This window comes from Thunnus thynnus, chromosome 23, assembly GCF_963924715.1.
Source record: "Thunnus thynnus chromosome 23, fThuThy2.1, whole genome shotgun sequence".
Lineage (NCBI taxonomy): Eukaryota > Metazoa > Chordata > Actinopteri > Scombriformes > Scombridae > Thunnus > Thunnus thynnus.
In genome coordinates this window covers 5551229-5573465 of record NC_089539.1, presented here as the reverse complement: position 1 = coordinate 5573465, position 22237 = coordinate 5551229, and the positions used below count along the sequence as shown (strand labels likewise).

At 40.9% G+C, this 22237-nt stretch overlaps 1 protein-coding gene across 1 annotated transcript in view; it reads right to left on the bottom strand.

Annotated features, from left to right (window-relative positions):
• The window catches only part of LOC137176249 (neuron navigator 3-like), a 256150-nt gene that overhangs the window by 218238 nt on the left and 15675 nt on the right, over nt 1-22237 (bottom strand). Inside the window, exon 3 of the mRNA XM_067582432.1 lies at nt 10476-10940. Within this exon, the coding sequence (XP_067438533.1) occupies nt 10476-10544 (69 nt within the window). The 5' untranslated portion in view covers nt 10545-10940. The remainder of the gene's footprint in view (nt 1-10475; nt 10941-22237) is intronic.

Below are 22237 nucleotides of genomic sequence, written 5' to 3'. Positions count from 1 at the left end.
AGTCATACCGTAGTGGCATGACTGATACAGCGAAGATGCAACAAGATTGTCTAAATACCAAAATACTGTTGTGTTGTTTGCTTTATTTGGCTTGAAAATAAGTTTCTGGTCCTCTGCGTATGAATTGTGTGATGGCAAAATACCATATTTTTCCACAAATTTACAGATCTAACCGACAGATAGGGCAACAACTCTCTCTGTATTAATGTATTCATGATTATGAAGTAAAATTTGGAGTGCAGAATAACTTATTAATGTGCAGGAATTAAGTATGTGTGAACGTAATCATGAGGCTCTGTGCAGCACCTGTAAATATAATGCCGACACGAACCGCACAAGTGAAGATAATCTAAATCATTTTTGTTTATTGTTTGATCTTTTTGGAGCCCAATATGTGATCCCCTTGACAACATCACAGCACATTTATTACATTGTCTAATCAAATCCTGTTGATACGGAAATGAAACATCAGTAACTTGACGCTCCTCTTGCCAGACCCAACAAGTTAAAAGGCGTAAGAATGAAAGACTGACAGTTTGTATATATTTCTACAGATGAATCTTAGATGAGATGAAATTAACAGATGAGGAACATGTGTCATCCTCGCTTTATTGGAAATCTATCAGGATGATCCCATTTGGAAGACAAGCGACCGGCTCAGTAACTTCAGTTCAATTCTTACTGAAGGCAATCACCAAATTATATATCACACAGACAAACAGTGTTTAAAAAAACCAGTGTAAGAGCCAAAAGCTTGATGCAGTGCAGAATACAAAGCTGCTACATACTTCCTCATTCCAACTGCAATTTAAACAATCTAACCGCACTCGAGATAAATCATTCTTGAATTTTAGCACTTACAAGTAGCACCCACAGGATATGGACATGGACCTGTATGATTTGATGCACCGAAGGAATAAACCTGAGACTGATCCTGCGTTCTGTCATGTGGCTGGTGTACAAGCCTGCATCAGTCATGAGTGTGCGGCCGTGTCTCACAACCTCCCCGGCACTGTGGCCTCTCTTAGGAACCCAGCTGTTGTGATAATCCTGTTATCTGCCATTAAAAGGTGCAGGGGGGCATCATACAAGCTGAATGTTGATGCAGACACACTAGTGCAACAGAATAATACAGCACACCTCATGCGCTCCAGGTTAACCCTCGCAGCTACAGACGAGATCTAAGAAAATCTGTTTGGATACAATCCAGATGCACTCGTATGTATACAGGTGCGCTCGCACAGGCATTGTTATGGCTTACAGCTTGTTTCTTCATAAGATCCTACAACACCACTCAAGGGGTACATCATTACATGCCAACATGCTGTGAATTGAGCATGCATAATGTATGAAACATCGAGCGTCAACATATGCATGCAAAAACTCAGCCGTGCGCACAGGCTGAGAACAACACCACCTCCATACAAATCAAATCATCAGTCAGAATAGTAGAGAAGAGCACTATGCAAAGATGCTTAAAGACCTAAATCGCTGTGATGTCAAGTGTTTCCCTTTGTAGCTCCGACACTATAACTAGTTAGGGTTCAGTTCCTGCTGGTGCTGAATATAGATACTGGACATCAAGGATACTCTTAAAGGCATCAACCAACTGCTGTAGTTAATATTCAATTCATTTTTATAGTTCAGCTGAGCCGTTTCAAGCTGTCACATCGCCTTTGTTTCCTGATAGCTCTATGAATCCATTTCTGTGTGTCACGAGACACATTCTACACTTTGACTGCGGTCGGAGACTCAGCGCGGGTCTCAACTTATGAGACGATTACCATTTATATAGCTTACACTATCCGCTACGACGTAGATCCCTTATTCACAGCGTGTTGCTCCCCGTGCAGGGATAATGGGATTCCATTTGAACACCTTGCACCCTGTTTGTGGCCCCCGTCGCCTTTTACGACAAGGTGATATTTCAGGATACTGGACTGTGAAAGACCCTCACATCATGTAGAAAGGATTTCAGCAGTGGTTTACAGCAGACATACACATGCACGCGCTCGAACGCACCGCAATCCATCTGAATTCCCAACCTGACTGTAACCACGTCCAAAAAGCTGTGTGATTTAAGACAGGGTCCTAATAGATTTAATGCAGCTCGATCTTGGTGGCTGTACGATCAATGTGGAAACTTGAGCCAACAGTGGTGGCAATCTCATCTCAGAAACATGAAGCGTACAATAAGGAGAGCATGCCATTACCTCTGCCAGGGGGAGTCACGCTCTCCTGATAGTACCCCAGGATTTAGCAGGTGGTGCCGCTTGGTTTGACACATTTCAGAGTTGTGTAAGTCACCTGGGTAGTGTAGGCTTTTTTTTAAGTTTTGACAAAATGGGCCAGAGCCAACATACATAAATTTTGATCTTAGAACAAACCTGGGAGGAAATCAGTTGCTTACAAAAAAAAAAAAACTGTTATTTGTGATGTTTTGGGTATAAAAAATTGATTCCATATGGGGTTTTAAATTTCATTGTTTCAAGTGAATAATGTCAGGGTTTAAAATTAAGACAGTAGCCCATGATTTACCACTGTACCGAGATTTTGATTTGAACTAGATATGCCAATGAAATTCCTTCTGATACAAGATTCATGGTAGGTTTAAACACACTATATTTCTAGTTTGCTGAACTGAAAACAGACCCTTCAACTAAACCCCAAATGCCACTAATGAGGAAGGAACAAGGCACATTCCATGCACGAGTGACAAAATAGCTCCAGGCTGTGCTTTGGGAATGAACACCAGATTCAGCATCTTTTACTAATGTGTATTAATGTTCTAAACTCTAAAATATGCACGCTTTCTTGCAGTTAATGTCTAATTTATGTACGGTTAAATAACTTTTGGTGACTTTGGGAAAATTTTGATGTAGATCTAGCAGTCTTAAGATAAATGATAGAGTCTTTGTTTTGTATTTTTTTTAGAAATATTTGTCTCTAATTCCCAGTCTGTTTATTCATATGTCAGTATGAAGGCGACTTGGCAATTATAGCAAAAGCCACCAAGAAATTTGAGGTCAAGACCAGTTTATTTAAGTCCAAGTAATTTGCACCAGAGTATATACATGTCATTTTTGAAACCCAAATCAAAAGTAAGCAGTGTACATTTTCTTTTCAACTGTAGAAATATTAGGCTAAACTGAGATGTACTGGAAATGTATCTGTGGGCGCTCGACAATCCGTAACCATCAATCAAAGCGTGCACATTTTCAGAACCTTCATGTATACAAACCGACATCAGACAGAGACATGTTAAAGATATGGTGTGGAGACTGGAATTTAGTATTAAAGTCTCAGAGCATCACAAAGATGTGCTGATGACCTCACACGTCTACGGCTTGAAAAACTGCGTCTTTGTGCTTTGACGGGAAAGTGAACATCAGAAACTCTTCGAGAACGTCAGCGTTGGGATTCAGTGCCTCAGAGGCCGTCAAACAACTGCTTGCAAGGACGGATGAGGACGTGTGGCTTCCCCACTCGGCTGTGATTCTGTTTCAAGATAGCATCGCCCTGTGAACAGGCTGTATGTGTGAGGCTGTACTGATGCTGGGCGCGCGTTGAGCGGCTCGCCGGCTTCCCAGCAGTGTCACGGGGTTCACTTCTCTCTCTGCCTGGACTCTTATTCTTCTCCCTGACTCAGTTTTTCCATTCTTGCCCATCTTGTTCCTTTCTGTCTCCCGCAGTCTTTAGTTGGTGTCATTTTGTTCTCCTCTCTCTGGCATCTCTCTCTCTCTCTCTCTCTCTCTCTCTCTCTCTCTCTCTTGCTCCCTTTTCTCTTTATCTTACTCTCCCTCGTTCGCTCTCTGACCTGGACATCACCGCTCTCATCACTTGCCTCTGAGGCTTGTTTCCGTGAATGCCACGCTTGTGACGCTGTCCTGTTTTGACATGTTTTCCCTCCGACTTTATTCAGTGGTCTCAACCCACTAATTCCTCATGGAATGAGCTGCTGACATATCATCTCGAGCCAAGTGTGTGTGTGTGTGTGTGTGTGAAGGGTTGGGGTGGGGGAGTTCTCTGAGGATGTCACCACACCATTACCAAGACTACTGACATGTAGGAAGATTTGTATGAAGACGTGTCAATCTAGCGAGACTCCTTTCTGGCTTCTATCGTCTATGTAAAGCATGGTGCGGATGTTCTGCCAAAATAAGCAAGATTTTATCGAACAAGTCTGAAAGTTTGAAGCTCCGCCAGCAGACCCAAGAGGCTGCTAACTTGATTACACCCCACAATATGAAAGTATTGCTCCATCCAATACAATATAGTGACAGTTTTGTAGTAGAACAAGGGTTAGGCTGTTCTATGGTTGTGCTGAAGTGAAGAGATCATCGGTGTGCTCAGTAAATGGCGATGTGAGACCCATTGAATGCAGTGCTGACATTTTGGCCTGAAGGTGGCACTTGAGGAGAGCTCATAGAGTGTATGCTCACTTGAATTTCATGACAATGTCCCCAAAACATTTTGGATTATTTCCTGTGTATCAGTTGAAAATTAGTGATCTTTATAAAACGTCCTTGAAAGACAGCCATTATTTGAGATTTAGCATTCTGACAAACTTCAAAGCAATCTGGTCAGCAGCTATTTAGTAGTTTTAACCACCAAAGTGCAAAGTAACATTGTACTTTAATCTTTAATATTTTTAAAACTCAACTACGAAATACTAGGAAATGTTGGCATTTACACTGACTCCAATTTGTCAGAGGTTATGGAGGTCAATATGAATCACAGTCCTGAGTCAGACTCATGAGGAAATAATTTGACTTGTCTGTTGCTATTTGGATCTTGAGATCTAAAGATTTAAAGAGGATGTCATGCGTATGAGTCAGGTTATCCCCTATTATCAAGGTTTTATTCTCAATTATCCTTCGACTTGTCTTTTACATGATCCTTCTGTGGCCACAGATTACAGCCTGCATCTTGGTCTACTTAATATTACACTGGATAACAGTGTTTGTAATGTTCCAAAACCAGCTGCGCCATAGATGTGTACAGTGTATGAGCTAGTTTATAGTTCAGCCTATATAGAATTCAACCTCTTGATTGTCATTGCGTCACCACAAAACTCACCTTGTGTGATGGACAGTGATGATCATGGTGTTCATAGCAAGGAGAAGATATACACTTGAAATAGTTTTAGAGTCACAAAATGCCTGATGTTCACTAATTAACACTGCCGGCATCAGAAATCACATGGGAAGAAAATATAACAATGACAAAACTGATGAATCATAGTTCTTGCAGTCGTCACATAGCCACCCTGATGTGTGTAGACACTTATGAGGAACATGCATGTCAACTACGACAGGACTTGCAACGTGGCTGCAGAGCCTCCATATCCACTGTACACAAGTACTGCAACACCAAATAGAAAAACCTAAATCCTGCTTTACTCAAAAACAGACAGAAAGTTACACTTTTTTAAGGACAGAAATAAAGAGATATCTACAGCACCAAGATAATGATTTATGTTGAACAAATTTCAAATCTTTATGACTGGCTTCATGCTGCTGTCTCAGATGGACACTGATTTTTGTCAAAGTCCATTACCAAGAGTACTGACATATGGGAATATTTATTCCATATGAATATGTGTCAATCTAGCAAGAATAGAATCTTATCCTACTGTGTTTCCAGCACTTTTGTTAAAACTAAATCGAGTCCTACAGATTTATTTAGCGATTCAACTTTCTTTACATACTTTCACAGTTCTGCACACTGTGAGACACATCTGCATATGAACATATCAGGTTAATTATTTAATCAACATATGCTGCCTGTTCTCACCAACTGCCATTGCATCCTCTGTTCTGACATCAGTGATGTGGTGGTATGCATCAAATCCCAAGAATACAAACCAGTCCGGTATTAAATTATTCACCAGCCAGCCCCCCCGGAGCTTGAAAACAGTCCATCACATATGAGAGTCCACGGGGGGGCGAGCCTGTTAATTCTTACAGAATTCAGTGATAGCTCTCTCCCGACGGGCCGGCTTTAATGCATGGTTAAAGCATGAAAACGATGCATATGCAAAACAAAAGCTCTGGAGGGATGCGCTGGTTGAAATAGTTAAGATAAACTCCATTAACAGGTTTACCAGAGACACTCAGAGAAAGCTCACAGGTGATTGGTTAATGAAAAGACTAAACAGAGAGGCCTTAGCAACACAGCTGCTGCCCTTGTCTGACCATCCACAGCCAATCGCTGTGTGCAGATTTTCCCTTGGGTTCAGGTGAGCGGTTCGGTTGTAGTCACTGCTTGCTTGAATGTGATGATGATGAATGTGAAAATGAGAAGCGCCATCCACCTGGGAAAAAAGACGGTGAATAGGAAAATAGAGAAAAGCGTGGGCGGGAAAGAAGAGGAGCGAGTTAGAGGGAGGCAAAGACGGAGATAAAGATTCCCAAGATGATGGAGGGAAGCATCACTGGCCAAGTATAGCTCTCTACTCCTTCGGTTTACAGCTTCTGGATTTGCAACTTTTGACAAAAAGACACTACAGAAAGTCTCCCCATGAGGAATCACAAAGATCACTCCATACAGATCAGATTTTTACAGCGTTTCTGTGATGCTAAAGCCATGACGTATTCACATGTGGACATCCATCAGTCCTGCCCAGTTGGTCAGCTGTGGTTATGACAAATTGTGAAACAAAACCAAATGGAAATCCAACAAGAGCCTGGAGAACAAATCTAATCTTAACTGCCCAAACAAATAGCTAATCATTCTGACTGCTTAATAACTTAAACTTCACTGACATTCTACTTTTGTCTCACCGTTTTATCGTCATCAACAAACTTGTATTCAAACTTCTCCTCTGTGGAGAACAAATATCAAGGCTGACTCAGGATGAGACTTTAGGGAGGAGACATAACCCATCAAGTCCGGCAATTACTGCCCATATCCCAGTGTAACCACAGAAACATCGCCAGGAATATTAAAAACCTTCCAAGAATCTGTTTTTGCTCAGAAACATTTCTCTCCTAGCTGAAGGCAACAGTCAAGACAGGGAGGGAGAGCTTATCTTTTGGCATGACACACATCTTCAAACCAAAATTGTAGCCAAAGTGAGCCAAATCAGTTCCCCTACCAGATGAATATTTGATGTCACTCTTTGTTCAATCTCAGCTTCAAGGGTAAAGGGACACTCCTTTAAATCAGCTTCCATTTTATAGCCTCTCCTCGACAAAGAGTTGAAAATGTCTGGAATATGCTGCTCAATACATGGCCTTGTTGTCTTTATGTGAAAGCTCCAGGAAAGGAGTACTACAAGTGTTTCGAAAAATAGACTAAACCCAGACATGGAGCAAAGAGTGAGCATAATGTACTGTAGCTGAGCAACAGTGTGTGACTGTACCCTCTGAGTTTTTGGAGTGGTTACGTGGATATTTGTTTCCTTTAGCTCTACTGCGGGGCTTTGCAATCATCCTGAATTTATCTCAAATCCAAGTGCAGGAGCACACCTTCCTTCCTGTGCCTTCTTTAAAAGGGTATAAAATGTTGTTGCCTGGCAGCGCAAGCAGCAACACGTGTCTGGCTTTAGAGAGTAAAGAAATGAGCACTCCCAGATGGCACTTAGGTCTGAAAGGAGGAAAAAAAAAAAGTACAGTCATCTTTTTTATGAGTTCCTAACAGTGCTACAAATGTCAGACCTGATGTATTACTACACGCTTGCTGTGCTCAGATGTTCCCTTGGCTTTGCCTGGACAATCATTACACTTATCAAAAGCACTTCATTACAGCAATCGGGTCAGAGGCAGACAGAGTGTGTGTGTGTGTTTCTATATTTGTGTTTCAGTCTGTACATGCATTTAAATCAACACGTCCTTATACCGAAACAACAGGTCTCTTTCCAATGACTCCCAAAACAACATATATGAGTGATTTCAGCACCCTCTATAGGACGGATGGCATTTTCATAACAACCTATCGGAGCATACAAGCGGGTAGCTCCGGGTCTGATAAGTGAAGCCGCGGAAGTGCCTTAAACCTGCATTATTTCTAATGGTCACCAGGGGGCGACTCCACTGGTTGCAAAAAGAAGTCCGATTGTATGGAAGTCTATGAGAAAATGACCCTACTTCTCACTTAATTTATCACCTCAGTAAACACTTTCCCATTTGAGGTTAAATAGAAGATAAAGCACCGCATGCTTTAGGGCGTGGCTACCTTGTGATTGACAAGTCGCTACCACGGCGACAACGTTGATTAAGTAACGTTACCATGGCGTGACCCCAGATTCACAGAGTGTAGATGAAGCTGCCGCTATTTTACAGTGTGTTTTCAATTAATGAAAGTTAATAGTGACATTTTGGTCGTCTAAAAAACATCTTGTTCAGCGTATGGTTGTACTAAAAGCCCCTTTAAAGAGTTGGATGTTCAATTTTTCCATAAGTACATTAAGTTTTAATGGTTTTAGGCCCTTCTTTTTGCTAGTGAAAATTGAAATTCACTTTAGCATTAACACAGTTAACCATGACTGTATATGCACCATGTTGATCAAGCTAGTAACTAGCACTAGGGTCAGCTCCACCCTCTCGTCCAAATATAGTCACTTCTGGCTCCAAAAATCAAAGATGGCGATGGTCAAATTGCTAAACTTTAGGCTTTAAAAACGGCAGTCTACAATTCAGTGAGTGACGTTACGGTGACTAGGTCCATATTTTTTTTACAGCTTATGGGAGTGTAACATTAATATGCCGCTTTCCAAAACCATTACAAATCACTGTTGAATTTTTTAGGTTCAAAAACCTCTTGCTCAGGGTTAGGGGAAGATCATGGCTTGGATTAAAATGATCACTTGAAACGTGGTTGATACTTCCTTAAAGATAGGCAACCTTTCTGCAGATGGAAACACTTTTTGCCTTTCTGCCATCCATCTGACTTAACTATCTAGCCACGCCCCCACGAAGACACCTTGTATTGAAGTCATCTGAACCGTGTCACTTCCCTGGGCCATAATTACTATGGCTGCTAGATGGTGTAAATGTAACTATCGGTTGTTAACTACCGGCTGAATTTTAGACCTATAATGTCATTTTTCTTCTGAGGGCGGGTTGGTTTAAATAGCCTAAGTGTGTACATCTCTATGTCTATATGCAGGTGACTATAATAGAATATAAATAGTTCTATGTGTCTATTCCTGTTCTTCTAGTGCTGTGAATATCAAGCCTAGGCCTCTATGGACATTTTGTAATTGTGTGCATCTCTGTGTCTGTACAGCATGTGTATGTGTGTGTTTCTGTACACTCAGTGAGCACTTTATTAGAAACCCCTTGCAATCTAATACAACAGCTCTGCCATCGATTCTTTTACAAAGCTTATACATTCACAGAAAGCTGATAATTCTACTTTATGTTTATTATTGAAGTCATAGTTGGTAGTAGAGTACTGGAATGCATTACATTGAAATGTGTTCCTAATATGTTGTATATGTATAATATGTCTACCCTATTAACATACATGAGGGGGTCGAAATATTAGGGACACTTCAATATATTGCACTCCAGTACACGACCACCACCCAATCTCAATAATAAACATAAAGTGGAATTATCACCTTTCTGACAATGTCAACAAAAACCGAACATGTATAAGCTTTGTAAAAGTAGAATTTATGGCAGAGCTGTTGTATTGGATTGCATTAGATTGCACAGGAGTTCCTAATGAAGTGCTTGGTGCATGTATATGTGTGTGTGCTCTGCCAAATGGACCTTAGACTGAAGTCATTGTTTTATTGATCAGGAAGACAGAGGCTGGTGTTTTCCTCAAATCTCACACTTTATAGACAGTGTAAACTCCACCTGATGCCTGAGATCTCTTCATCGATCCTTCCACAGATGAATCTGACCCGGTGGAGGTCACAGCGCTGTGTTCAGAGTCAGAGTCAAAACTAGCCTCCGCTGAGCTCATCATTATCTATCCAAGCTCGGCCTTCCAGAGCAGAACGGCAGACCATTAGCGTACATGATATCGCTTTACAGACAAACTATTTGTCTAATTTTTACGGGTATTATTCCTTTCCTATTCCCAGAGGGGTTACAATAAAAAGCGTCTCAAACAGAGAGTAAATATGTATTCCCAGGGGGGGCTGGGGCGGGCCCTGCCCACCGCCACGCCACATGAGCCGAGATGAAAGACTGGAGGCGCTGAGGGGGAGCAAAAACTCCACCTTTCCCCCCCCTCGTCTTTATAAATAGCTATTAGGAGATATGGAGCAAAAGAGCTACTGGGAATTCAGACAACAGCAGCAATTGGACCAACATGTTCTCCTTTTTGTAAAGAGAACAACAAACCAGGCAATAAACAAACTTTCATCTCTTGGCTTCCACATACATACAGCTGGAAAACAGCAAAACCAAAGTTGATTTGTTTCTAAAAAGCAGCACACACACAGCAGGAGATGATGAAAGAAGACCATTCCGAAGCAGAAAAAGAAAAAAAAAACACAGGAAATTTTTGCCTACCTTTTTCTGATCCTCCAGCTTTTGACTTGTAGACTTCTTGCCATGCTTGCTGGCTTCCGGTACATCCATCCCTGGTCCAAAGAAAGATTAACTCCAAAATAAAATCACTGGAAATAAGCTGAAGACAATCCAGGAGGCTACAGTTTGCCGACGAGGGCCTGCGTCCGGCTCACGCCTTCACCCGGACACAGGCGATCCATGGCAGGTGGCGGTCTGTACAGTTAAAGTAAAACGTGGCACTGAGTGTTATCAGCAGTGAGGGAGCTTTGGGGAAAAGGATGAATGTCAAACTGGTAGCGGGAGGCTACCGAGAGAGCGTCATTATGATAACTGGAGCGGCACAACCTGATGAGGACTTTCAGCCTGCAGGTTGAGCAGTTTTACAATACGGTAATAGTTATGCTGTAGCGTCTTTCCTCAGAGTGCAATCCACATCCCTGGCTCCAACACAGAGTTCCTCCACATCTGGAGAAAGAGGAAAGAAGGAAAGACACGATATGATTCAGATGCACAAAAAGCCAAAAGAAGAAACAGTTTTAGCTTCACAATTAATGCAAAAGCTCTCTGCCTCTCTGAAAAGTCAATATTCCCCTCAGTGCTGCACTGTACAAATGGTGGGGGTATCTGCATATCAAAGTGAATGTTGCCATGGTGCTCGAGAGAGAGAGAGAGAGAGGCAGAAACCTCTACTACATGCTGTTTGTTCTACACTGAGTGATTGTTTTTGATTGTTGTCTTTTTACTCCAAACTTATTTTCCACCAAAAGTAGCGGTGGGAGGATTGAGTCATGCTGAGGTCGGGTAAACGCGCACCCTGGGAAGGGTCCAAGCATGGAAAGATAACCACAGGATCAGTGGCTGGCCCCTCCGTGGACTCTACTAGAGTTCAACTGGTCCGTTCGGTTTACTTGCGTCCCTGCATTACACAACATCTGCCATTCACATGATCTTACACAATGATTTGTGAATTAAACCCCAAACCTTTTACCAGTTGTGCTATGCAGGACTAATCCTAGATGGACAGATTGAAATATTAAATTCACATTTTAAACTCTTGTCACTGACCTAGACAGTAATAACAGCTGTTGGTGGATGGCTTCATTTCACTTCAGTAAAATATAGCCTGTTTTATACTGTGTATCATTTGTCAATTATTGATTAAAGTAATATTATCACTGAAAGATTAACAACCTTTACCAGCAACTAAACTTCATTTTAAATGAATGGTTTGACATTTTAGAAAAGAGGCTTGTTCGCTTTCTTTCTTCATATCTGTCTGTTAAATATGAAGCTACTGCCAGCAGCCTGTTAGCTTAGCTTCGCACTGTGACTGGAAACAAGAGGAAACAGCAAGCCTGGCTCTGTCTAAAGGTAAAAATAAATCAATCCTGGAGTCTTGTCGACAAGTTAAGGTTGCCAGGCAACCTGCAAAGACTCCAGGAAGTCAATGTGCCCGGCCCAGAAATAATGTGGCACATAACCCTTGCAAAATTGAAACTTCTTGTTTTTACAGTTTGGTTTCTCTATGTATAAAACAAACAAAGTATAGCATGTTAATTAGTGAGCTTTACTTGTGCGGGTAGGATATTTTTGGATAAACTCAGGCTAGTCATTTCCCCTATCTTTCAGTCTTACGGCTAAGCTAAGCTAACCATCTCCTAGCTTTAGCTTCATATTTAACAGACAGACATGAGAGTGGTATCAATCTTCTCATTTAACTCTTTGCAAGAAAGCAAATATGCTTCTTTCTCAAAATGTGGAACTACTCCTTTAAACTGTACACCATAAGGTCAGTGTTGGTTTTTGGTGTTCACTTCTTTGCACTAGCACATAGCAAAGGGAAATAAAAGGTTTATAAGAGGAAAAACACTCCCAACATGTCAAGCTCCAAAAAAACTTTGAGAAAAACTAAGTGGTTTGAGACATCAGGCAGTGAGGTTTATGAGAAATGTAGTTTAATTTTGAGAAAAGCTAGAGGCTTTGGATCATCTTAGGCATAATTTGCTTACACTACCTGATTCTGAAGGCCCAACAATTAATAGGCAGATGACAAATTGGTGCACATATATGCCTGCTGCAAACTGATATAGCAACAGACAGAGACAGAACAATCAGCCCGCGCTCCACACACAAATACAGTACAGTCCCATATATAGTTTCCCCACACACAGAAACACAATTGGACTGTCACAGAAATCAATACTCACTGCACTGCAATTCAGCTACCAGCCATCCACACAAGTTGGCCAATCAAACTCTAGTAATCAATCATGGCACCGTGAGACAAGTCATCATAGAAAACAGCCTCCCTGGGCAACTACCTCCAGGCCATTAGGGAACCTGACTTGTGTTCGCCTTAGTCTCTTCTCTTCACACCAACTAGATCTTAACAGTTTTCTTTACCACTAAACACTTACCCAGCTCTAGAGTGCCATGTAACACCGCAACCCTGTCAGTTACTTAAGGGCAATCATGTCAAGTGCTGCCAACTCAGAATTGGTTCTTAGGGGACATCGTGTATTGAGCGATGTAGCCCAATGAGATTTTTCAATGAAAAACAGAGTGTTAGCTGCTAGCAATAAGCTGTGAAAAGCACTCCTTTCAAGTACCATGGGGATGTCGCTCTATTACATTATGTACAGTAGTAGCCTCAAACAACGAACAATGTATAGGGGATATTTGCAGCAATAAGTGATGAGGAAAATTAAGCCAGTTCTCTCTTGAAAGAAGCAACACCACAAATTTTGGTGTAGGCAATAACACTGCATCCCAGAAACACTAAATTTGCTGAGAGCACAGCTGTATTGCTCCTAGACTTCCCCCTTTCCCTCAGCAGTGGAATTATATGGGGGGCTTTCTAAACTCATGCATACTGCATGAGTGCTAATTTGCCCATTTTTCTTCTTGAATATTACAAAAGAAACAATGGAAACTCACAGGCAATAGATTGGCATACTTTCTGTTTGCTACAAGGAAGAGGCTGGCTGGAACTTGCTGTCACAGAGTGACAAGATGGCCTCCAATGTAGGCCACTGGGGTCAGAGGTTATTCTCCATCTGCTTTTCCTGACAAGCAACAGCAGGTACAGTACAGAGCACCCTTAACGTGAAGGCAAGGACAGACTGCCCAGAGTGGGGAAAAAAAAGCTATGCTTGCTACACTGCATCTTGTACTGCAATGGAAAAACTAGATTTAAACTGGATCTCATAACAAAACCAAAATTTGTAAACAATGCTTAGGTTTCCAAACCCCTTACTATTCCCAAAAGTATGTAACAAGGTAATGACAAGCTCCTACTACTAGTGCTTGTCAAAAAAAGTATAATAAAAACCATGAAGCACAATCAGGCAGTTGACTATCAAAACTTCCATGGATGACTGACAGACTGTTGGAAATTTATGGAAATACCATGACAACCAATGTGTTCAAGAATTTGAAATTTTCCAAGGGTCTTTTCTGAGGGTCCTTCTATCCCAGTAACCCACCCACCCACTTCCTTGAGGTCATGTTTCCCCAAACAACTTCTAAGTAGACTTAGAGCTAGGTTGTTACAGACAAAAAAATACCAAATTTAGTACATTATTAAGATATTATATTAGTGGTACATGTGACCATACTCAACAATATTCAAATATAATCCTTCCATTCAAAAGTGGTGTTATATTTATTAATATTTATTGAATGTTAACTGACTTTCAACTAATGACAAAGTTCCCAGCTCCGTACTGTAGCTGCTACAGCTAGGCTAACGCTAGCTTCCAAGACTAACAGACTACTTCATAGCCCCAGAACATGGAGGTCCTGATTCAGAGCTTTAAAAATAAACTTACAACTATGAAGTGATGTGTTTAAAAGTTTAAGTGAAACTCCAACAACTCTCTCCCACAGGTTTTTTGGCGTTCACTCGTCAGTTAGCGAGCTAGCTTGCTAGCTGCTTTTCTGAGATTGATGTCAAGCAATCACCTATATCATCTATCAAGAAAATGACTCACCACTCTGTCGTTCTTTTTGAATAATAAGGGGAAAAAAAGACGCAGCCCGCTCATCCAATTTATAAAGAGTGATATTTCTCCCTCAACAAAACTGTCTTTGACCTAGCATAAATATTACAAACACCAGCATGCTATTAACCAGCCAAGAGTTTTCCTTTTGTTTGGCCAACTCACAGAATTAGTGTTGATTAGCTACAGCTGTGCACATTTTCCAGTGACAGTTGTTGTAATAGCTGGTGAAATTAACAGTTGCCACCTATATCTTTAGCGTGTTAAGACATAACTTATGTAGGTTATAGCTGAATTAAAAAATCTGAAAATTGCACTCTTTCAAATTGTTATATAGATGTAAAAACATTCAATTTTTCAGGACTTAAAGTAAAAGCAATAATTCAAACAGAGTCAATCAATTTAATCAATTTCCCTGTCTGTCTTTTTCTCTCTTTTTTCAGCCATTGTGCATTGATTTAAAGATAAACATTGAGGTTTTCAATCTTGATTCTTGACATCCGTTCTGCCATGACATGTGTTTTACATGTGACTAAACAGATGTTTTTACAGATGCATAATTCAATCTGAAGTTTTAAGAGAAACATTCTGGCCACAATTAACCTTTTTACGTTTAATTGCAATTAACATGATTGCTACATGTCTCGCAACAAAGTGTTCTACAGTATGATCATTGTTCCGGCAGTATGTAATAACTTTGTAATTGGATATGTAAAGGAATCTCAGTGCCAGCTATTATCTGTATGGGTACCAGAAACACTTTAGTAGAATTGGATCCAGGTCAAGTGTTTTCCTCTGATGATTAGAACTCACCATCTGATGATCATAAACAGAATACTGTAAGATGCTTTCAGTATCTTTGGCAAACATGTTCCTGTATTTATTGTTTAAGAGAACATTGATGTTTGCTTCAGTTGTAAAGAATCTTATTGGAAGTGAAATCTCCATATTTATGAGCAGCGCTGTCACAGTTTCATCACAGCCTGGTGCGTTGTATTGGTGATCCCACCTTCAATCTTTACAGCTGGTCGACACTCCCCCTCCCCACCCCCCACCCAGTGGCCTTTCACCGGCACTTGGTATTCAACTGATGTCTGTAACTCTCCATGTGGTCAATAAAGTTTGATTCATGAGGCCTGGGGCGGTAACACACTGCTGCTTTAATTTGAGGAGATGTAAATGATGACCATAGATCCAGCCTGATTTCCTCGGGGAGAGCAGGAGGGCTGGGAGAGAATACGCCATAAATTATCACCTCTATAGGTCGGGGGTCAAACATGAAGATCGTCTTGCCATCACATTAAAATACTATCAGGCCCTAATGACCTTCCTTCCACATAAACCTCATTTTATCAGCCTCAGTGAGAATCACAGCAAATCAAAACACATTAGATATGGCTAATAACACAAATTTATATCTCAAAAGAATCTATGCTAGGTTTAAATCACAACTAAACAGTTATTTAAATGTAGAATTGTATACATTTGTTATAAGGTGCAGCTTCATTTCTACAACCACTATTAACACATATACAATGCTTTTAAACATTTCTATTATTTTTACAACACAGATAGTGAAAAACCATATTCTCATATCTGCATGGTAGCACTGAGACAATGTCCACTGGATGGCGACAGCTGGAGAGAAACAGAGTACTGGGAATATTCTCAGCGATTAGGACATTTGTAATAGCCTGGTCATAGTTCACTTGGCTCCACAATGGGCCATTAATAATACTTGATAAATCTAATAAAAGCAATAGGGATCCATTGCTACACATTATAGCACTTAGGGGACTACACTGGCGACTCTGCAGTTCTCTGGGAGAAACCTCAGGGCAGTTAAAACATATTTTCACAAATTCCAAGTGGACGCAAGGGTTTTATTTTTACAGTAATGCACTATCTGAACTTCTAATGTAAGACAGGATGTAATCACATTAAATAAACATACACTACATAACAGCAAAATGCACTGAAAATGAATATAATATCTGAAAATGCACCCAAAGTTCTACACAAATGCATCATGGAATAACTGGAAGCTTTATAGAATACCAGTTACTATACTACAGTATATTAACAGCATAGCATAGCAATGGGAACCATATGAGAAAGCAAAGAAACCAGATGCTACAGTAAATACAATATAATAATATAATAAGCTGGGGAAGGCAAAACAAACAAAAAAAACAAAAAAAGCTACCTCCCTCCCCTTTCTGTCCTAAGCCCCTCCCACCACACGAGCACAGGCATATGCACACGCTTCACACGCACACGCGACACACCTACTGCACTCACACAACAGGAAGTTTGGAGGCCAGGCTAGCAGTAGGATACCCACGGATAGGATGTAACGGGACTGCACGAGAGAGAAGAAAGACGGGAATATCAACAGAAAGCAGAATGAAAAGCAACATGCAATCATCAGACTATTGCCTGTAGTGTGGGGGAAACTGCCCATAATCTTATCAACAACACCGGAGCGAGAGACTTTCAACGGAAGTGAACTCAGCTCCCAGAAGTGAAAAGCAGTGATAGATTTTTACGCATCGCTGCGGCTTCAGGTCGGATACTGAGCCATCTCTGTGCCCTGGTGCTGCTCATCGCTGGTGACTGAGGAGGGGTAGAGTCCGTGCAGATAGGCATGCAAGTAGATAGACAGGCAGGTAGGCCGTCCAATCATTTCATGCAGACCGAATGAAATGATTGGACGGGCTTATTACAGGCTTGCAACAGCCACAGATACTGGATTTTTTCGTTGTTTTTTTGTCAGAGCATTTGATTTATTGATTGCTGTCTGGATGTAAAGAGATTTCCAACAAATATAACAAAAAAATGCTTCTAAAATAAATTGCCTACCCTAGCTTTAGCCATGTGTATGTATAGAATGTGTGTAGGTGTGTACGTGATCCTATAATGCAGGATAAATGCATGATGGGGGTCCTCTACAATACCAACCACTGTCAATCTTCCCAGGCTCTGGACGGTTAGGCTCCAAATGAGAACAATGTACTTTTCAGCTTGCTGCATCAGCCAAACTGAACATCAACATACTGAACTGACTGTTGTGGTCGGTCCACAAAATGCTTCTTCCTGTGATATTACTTTCAGCAGTCCCTCTAAAGCTGGGAAAGGCCATTACATGAAAGGACGGAAACTATTACTAGCCATTAAGAGCAGAAACATAACAGCATGCCCGTTTTTAAACCCACAAGATGCAATAATACATAACTGAGTTCCAAAACTATTCTCTTAGTTGGGTTTTACATATTTCCCTTTGTTAACAAAACTCAAGTTCAACACTAGGTGTTCTCTGATGCTCATTGAGCTTTAATGGTGCAGCTCAAGAAGCAATCACGCCACTCCCTACAGAACCGAATTAGCAAATAAAGTGCAGAAAAGCTCCTGAAGTTGACTGAGTATAACATTCACACAGCTGAACACCAGCAACACCTTTGATCCATCATCAGCCTCATATTATAGAAATAGAACGAGACTTAAAGAGGAAAATTCAGACTAGTAAGAGGCAGTAGGTGACAGATTGAGAACAGAGGAGAGCGAGAGAGGGGACAGAGAGAGTAATGCAGGTGAGGAAATGTGGAAGGCTTGGGAGCTAAACTGCCAGAGCGTAAAACCCAAGTGACAACAGCAGTCGAGTAACAAAAATTCATCATAAAAGAAACTCCTTGGCAGACTGCTGCAGTTAAAATATATGAAAAGCTAAACGGAAGCGATGCAAATGAAAAATCCTTACCGTGCCCATGAAAATGTCTCCCAGATGATTTTACATACAAAGAATCACTGGAGTGATGGAAGATGGGCTGCAGGTAGCAATATGTTTAATTGGTATTGAGCAACAATCTGCACCAAATGTGACCCTGGCTTTTTTCTGTTGTCATGGTAACCGAGGAGAGAAGGAGGCAGTAAAAGCGTGTGTGTGTGTGTGTTTGTGTGTGCTGCTGTAGGTATCTTGGCTCTCTTTAACAGGGTAATCACTATTGTGAAGGTGAAGACTGACACGAGAAGCAGCAGCTCATTAGCTTGAGGAATGCATGTTGCACTGTCAATTTAGCACTGTTTGTTTTGTTCCACACACACTTGCCCATGCCTGACATTTTGTTGGCACCTTTCTGTTTATTGTTTTCAAGGATGACACAGTGTCTGGTGGTGACAGCAAAATGAATCAAGAATGATATCAGGACCCTCACAGGTAAAACGCTACCTGCCAAATGCTCCTTATCGCTTGAGATTTTGCCTCTCACACTGGTAGCAATAAAACAAAACAAAGTATTAAAGCGTTTAACAAATGTACCTGTCATATAAAAGGGAAGCTATTGTGAGTTTTTCAGCTGCAGGAAAATCGGCTTATCACCACAGGATTACAAATAGGGATGCACCGATCTGACTTTTTCAGTCCTGATATCAATACCCGGGCTTTGGGTATTGGCTGATACCGAGTACTGATCCAATACAAGTGTTTAATTAATAAGCTGTGTGCCTCACTGTGTGGATCATTCTTTTATGTGAAAGGCAACATCAGGCTGAACTTAAACATTGCTTTCATAACTTTGTAAAACAAAATGTAACAAATAAATACATAGATATACATTTACTGAATTGTTAATTATATGAAAATAATAAATAACTGTGCACCAGCCAACTTAGTAAAAAATCTTGACAATTAACAGGAACAAAATGTAAACATTAAATCACAATTAAGTCACAAACTAGTGCTAACAAATTTGATAAATTGAATCACTATTCGCACAAGTAGTATAAACAAGTAACTAAAGGTAAAAACAAAACATTCAAAATATGCAGAATAAGCCTAAATTACTGAAATAACTCTGACTTAAAGGACCAGTGTGAGATTTAGTGGCATCTAGTGGTGAGGATGCAGGATTGCAACCAACTGAATACCCCTCTCCTCACCTTCCCCTTCCAAGCATGTAGGAGAATCAACAGTGGCCGCGAAACTCGTGAAAAACACGAAAGGCCCTCTAGAGCCAGTGTTTGGTTTGTCTGTTCTGGGCTACTGTGGCGGTGCAACATGGAAGAGGACCCGCTCTCTATGTAGATATGAAAGGCTCATTCTAAGGTAACGAAAACAATTTCAATATTTTCAGCTGATTATATACTAATTAAAACATACTTATGAATATTATATTACATTTCTGCCAAGTTTGTTCTGCTAGATGCCACTAAATCTGTTCCTTTAACTGGTAATCTTGCTTTATGAAACACCCTTAAAAAAACACATATTCAGTCCAGATATTAAGTATTTGCACAGTTTTTGTTCTGCTTCAGCGCATTCAATGTGGAATAAAATAATGGAAACTACATTAAAGTGCCAAATCTCAGCTTTAATATGAGCAGGTTTACAGCAATAAAGAAAGAACTGTAGGGGAGATTAAACCCTTTTTAACACGCTGTGCCCAAACTTCTCTCCCTCCATCATGGAGTGATTCCTCTCAGCTCAGACACTCTTTGGTTAACTGTCACAGTGGATGGATGAGTGACAGACAGCTGCAGGGTGAACTGCTCTAAACTTATTTAGTGAAAATCAAGGTATGTTAGTCTGATTATGTGTCAGCCGAACGGAGCAGCTGATTCTCGCCTTTAGCCAGTTCCCTGTGCTATTTAACCCTTCTCATTTACCATGACACTAAGAAAAAGAATACAGCTTGGCAGAGGATGGCAGCTATTGCAGGAGTGCCAAGATTGTAATGTACATTTTTAAACACACAATGGCTAGCTGTGGTAGTGTGCTATTTAATAATACTAAAGCATGTTTGCTAGCTATTAAAGAATCTGTAAATTAATATGGCACACAAGCCCATGACAACATAACCACATCAACAAGCGCTTGAGCAACACTTCAACAGCAGCTTGGTGACAATGTAGCTGGCCATGCTTGGCCGCTTTGTAGCTTTGCCACTCGTAGTGTGAACACCACATTACAGATGACACTCCAAGTGATATGAGATGCCAGTTGGCTAATAAATTGAACAGTTGTGGCTTTCTGTGCTTGTCATCAGGTTGGTACTTGTGGTTGTTCCTGGTTTCTTTATATTGTGTCCATCAATTAGTCACAACATTACAATGGTATCCAAACTAACATTATAATCAGTCTTCTCAAAAATAATTTACAGAATACAATTTACTCTCAAGACTTTTTTGAACTGTAGATGTCCATTAACACAGAATATATTGTATATCAGAACAGATTAAAAAAAAAAAAAAGTTTCAAAATACAAATATTTCATCTTAACCTATATAGAGAAACAGACCAAATCTTAATTTTTCATCTACAAGATCTTTATGCATTCAACCTAATTTTTCAGAACTCATACTCAAAAATACACAAAAATAAACATAACTCATTTTAAGACAACCTACAGTTAACTTCAAGTTCCTCTATTAATTTAAATTCATTAAAAAAAAATTAAAGAACAAATGTAATCAACTAAAATCCCCCTCAGACTTGAAGTACCTAAATCCAAAGTGCTTCCATTGTCTCTTTTGTCAACCCTCCTCTCCAGTCTCTTTTCATTAATCTCATTCTCTACCCCAACCCACTCTAACTACAAGAATTTGACATCAGTTTAGAGATGAATAACTTCTCTGTCTCTCTCTCTGTCTCCCGCCCTTCACCCTCTCCAGGCAGTGTCTGGTCCTCACTCTATCAGTCTCCTCCTCTGTCTAGCTGAGGCACCTCCAGCGTCTCTCTCTCTCTCCTGGCGCTATGTTGTCTCTGCTCTTCCTTCCTGGGCTCATCTGACAGGGAGGATGACACAGAAGGGGAGGGAAAAAAAAAAAAAAAAAAAAAAAAAACATGCCTTCCCAGCTCCTCCATTCATCTACATACAAGCTGCATTACCACCCAATTACACTTAGATTACATTAATGTGCTTTCAGCCAGCCAAGCCTCCTCTGCACACGCCAAACCCGTCGGCACCGTCGGCAGTGCCTATGTGGAGCATTATGGAGGCGCGTAATCTTGTGATATTGTGTCGGGATTAACATCAAATCTCATTATGGCTGTGGTGGATCATGGGAGAGGAGAGGATGAAGGAGGCAAGGTTGGAAGGAGGTGCGGAGGGGGGGAGTTTATGTCTTTTTTTTTTTTTTTGCATTTTAAAGCTGTGAGTTGGAAGTAAAAAAAAGAGCAAAAGAAGCAGAAGAGAGATGAGATCAGGGCTGTGAAATCTCAATTACACATGATGGCATTTGGGAGGTTGATTTATTTTACACGAGAGTCTGTTGACTAATTTGCCATGTGGGTCTGCTGAACGCACACATGCACACACGTCCTACCTCGCCCCACCACACCAAACCACCTCTACTCTGTTAGCATCCCCCCCCCCCCCCCCCGCCCCAGCCTGGCATGCTCTCGCTTCATAAACCACTCTTTTATTACCAATAGATCGGTGAAGGTTGTAATTGCCTAAGTGATATACAGCCAGCAACGGGACACGGCTCAATTTCACTCCATTTAAAACGCCGCCACACCAGTGTTGTGATGTTGAGGGGAGTGCCTCGCCCTGTTAAATAAAACAGATTGTCAGGCTAAATAATGTGGGCCAAAATCACATTTTGATGCATGCACCCCTATTCCCAGAGTGGTGGATGGATGGATGGCGGATAGGGCTGGTGGGGTAGAGGAGGCACTATGCAAACACATGCAAGCATGGAGATACACACTGTTAAATCCCTTTCATATGCTCCCCATACGAACACGCTGTAAGCACACACACA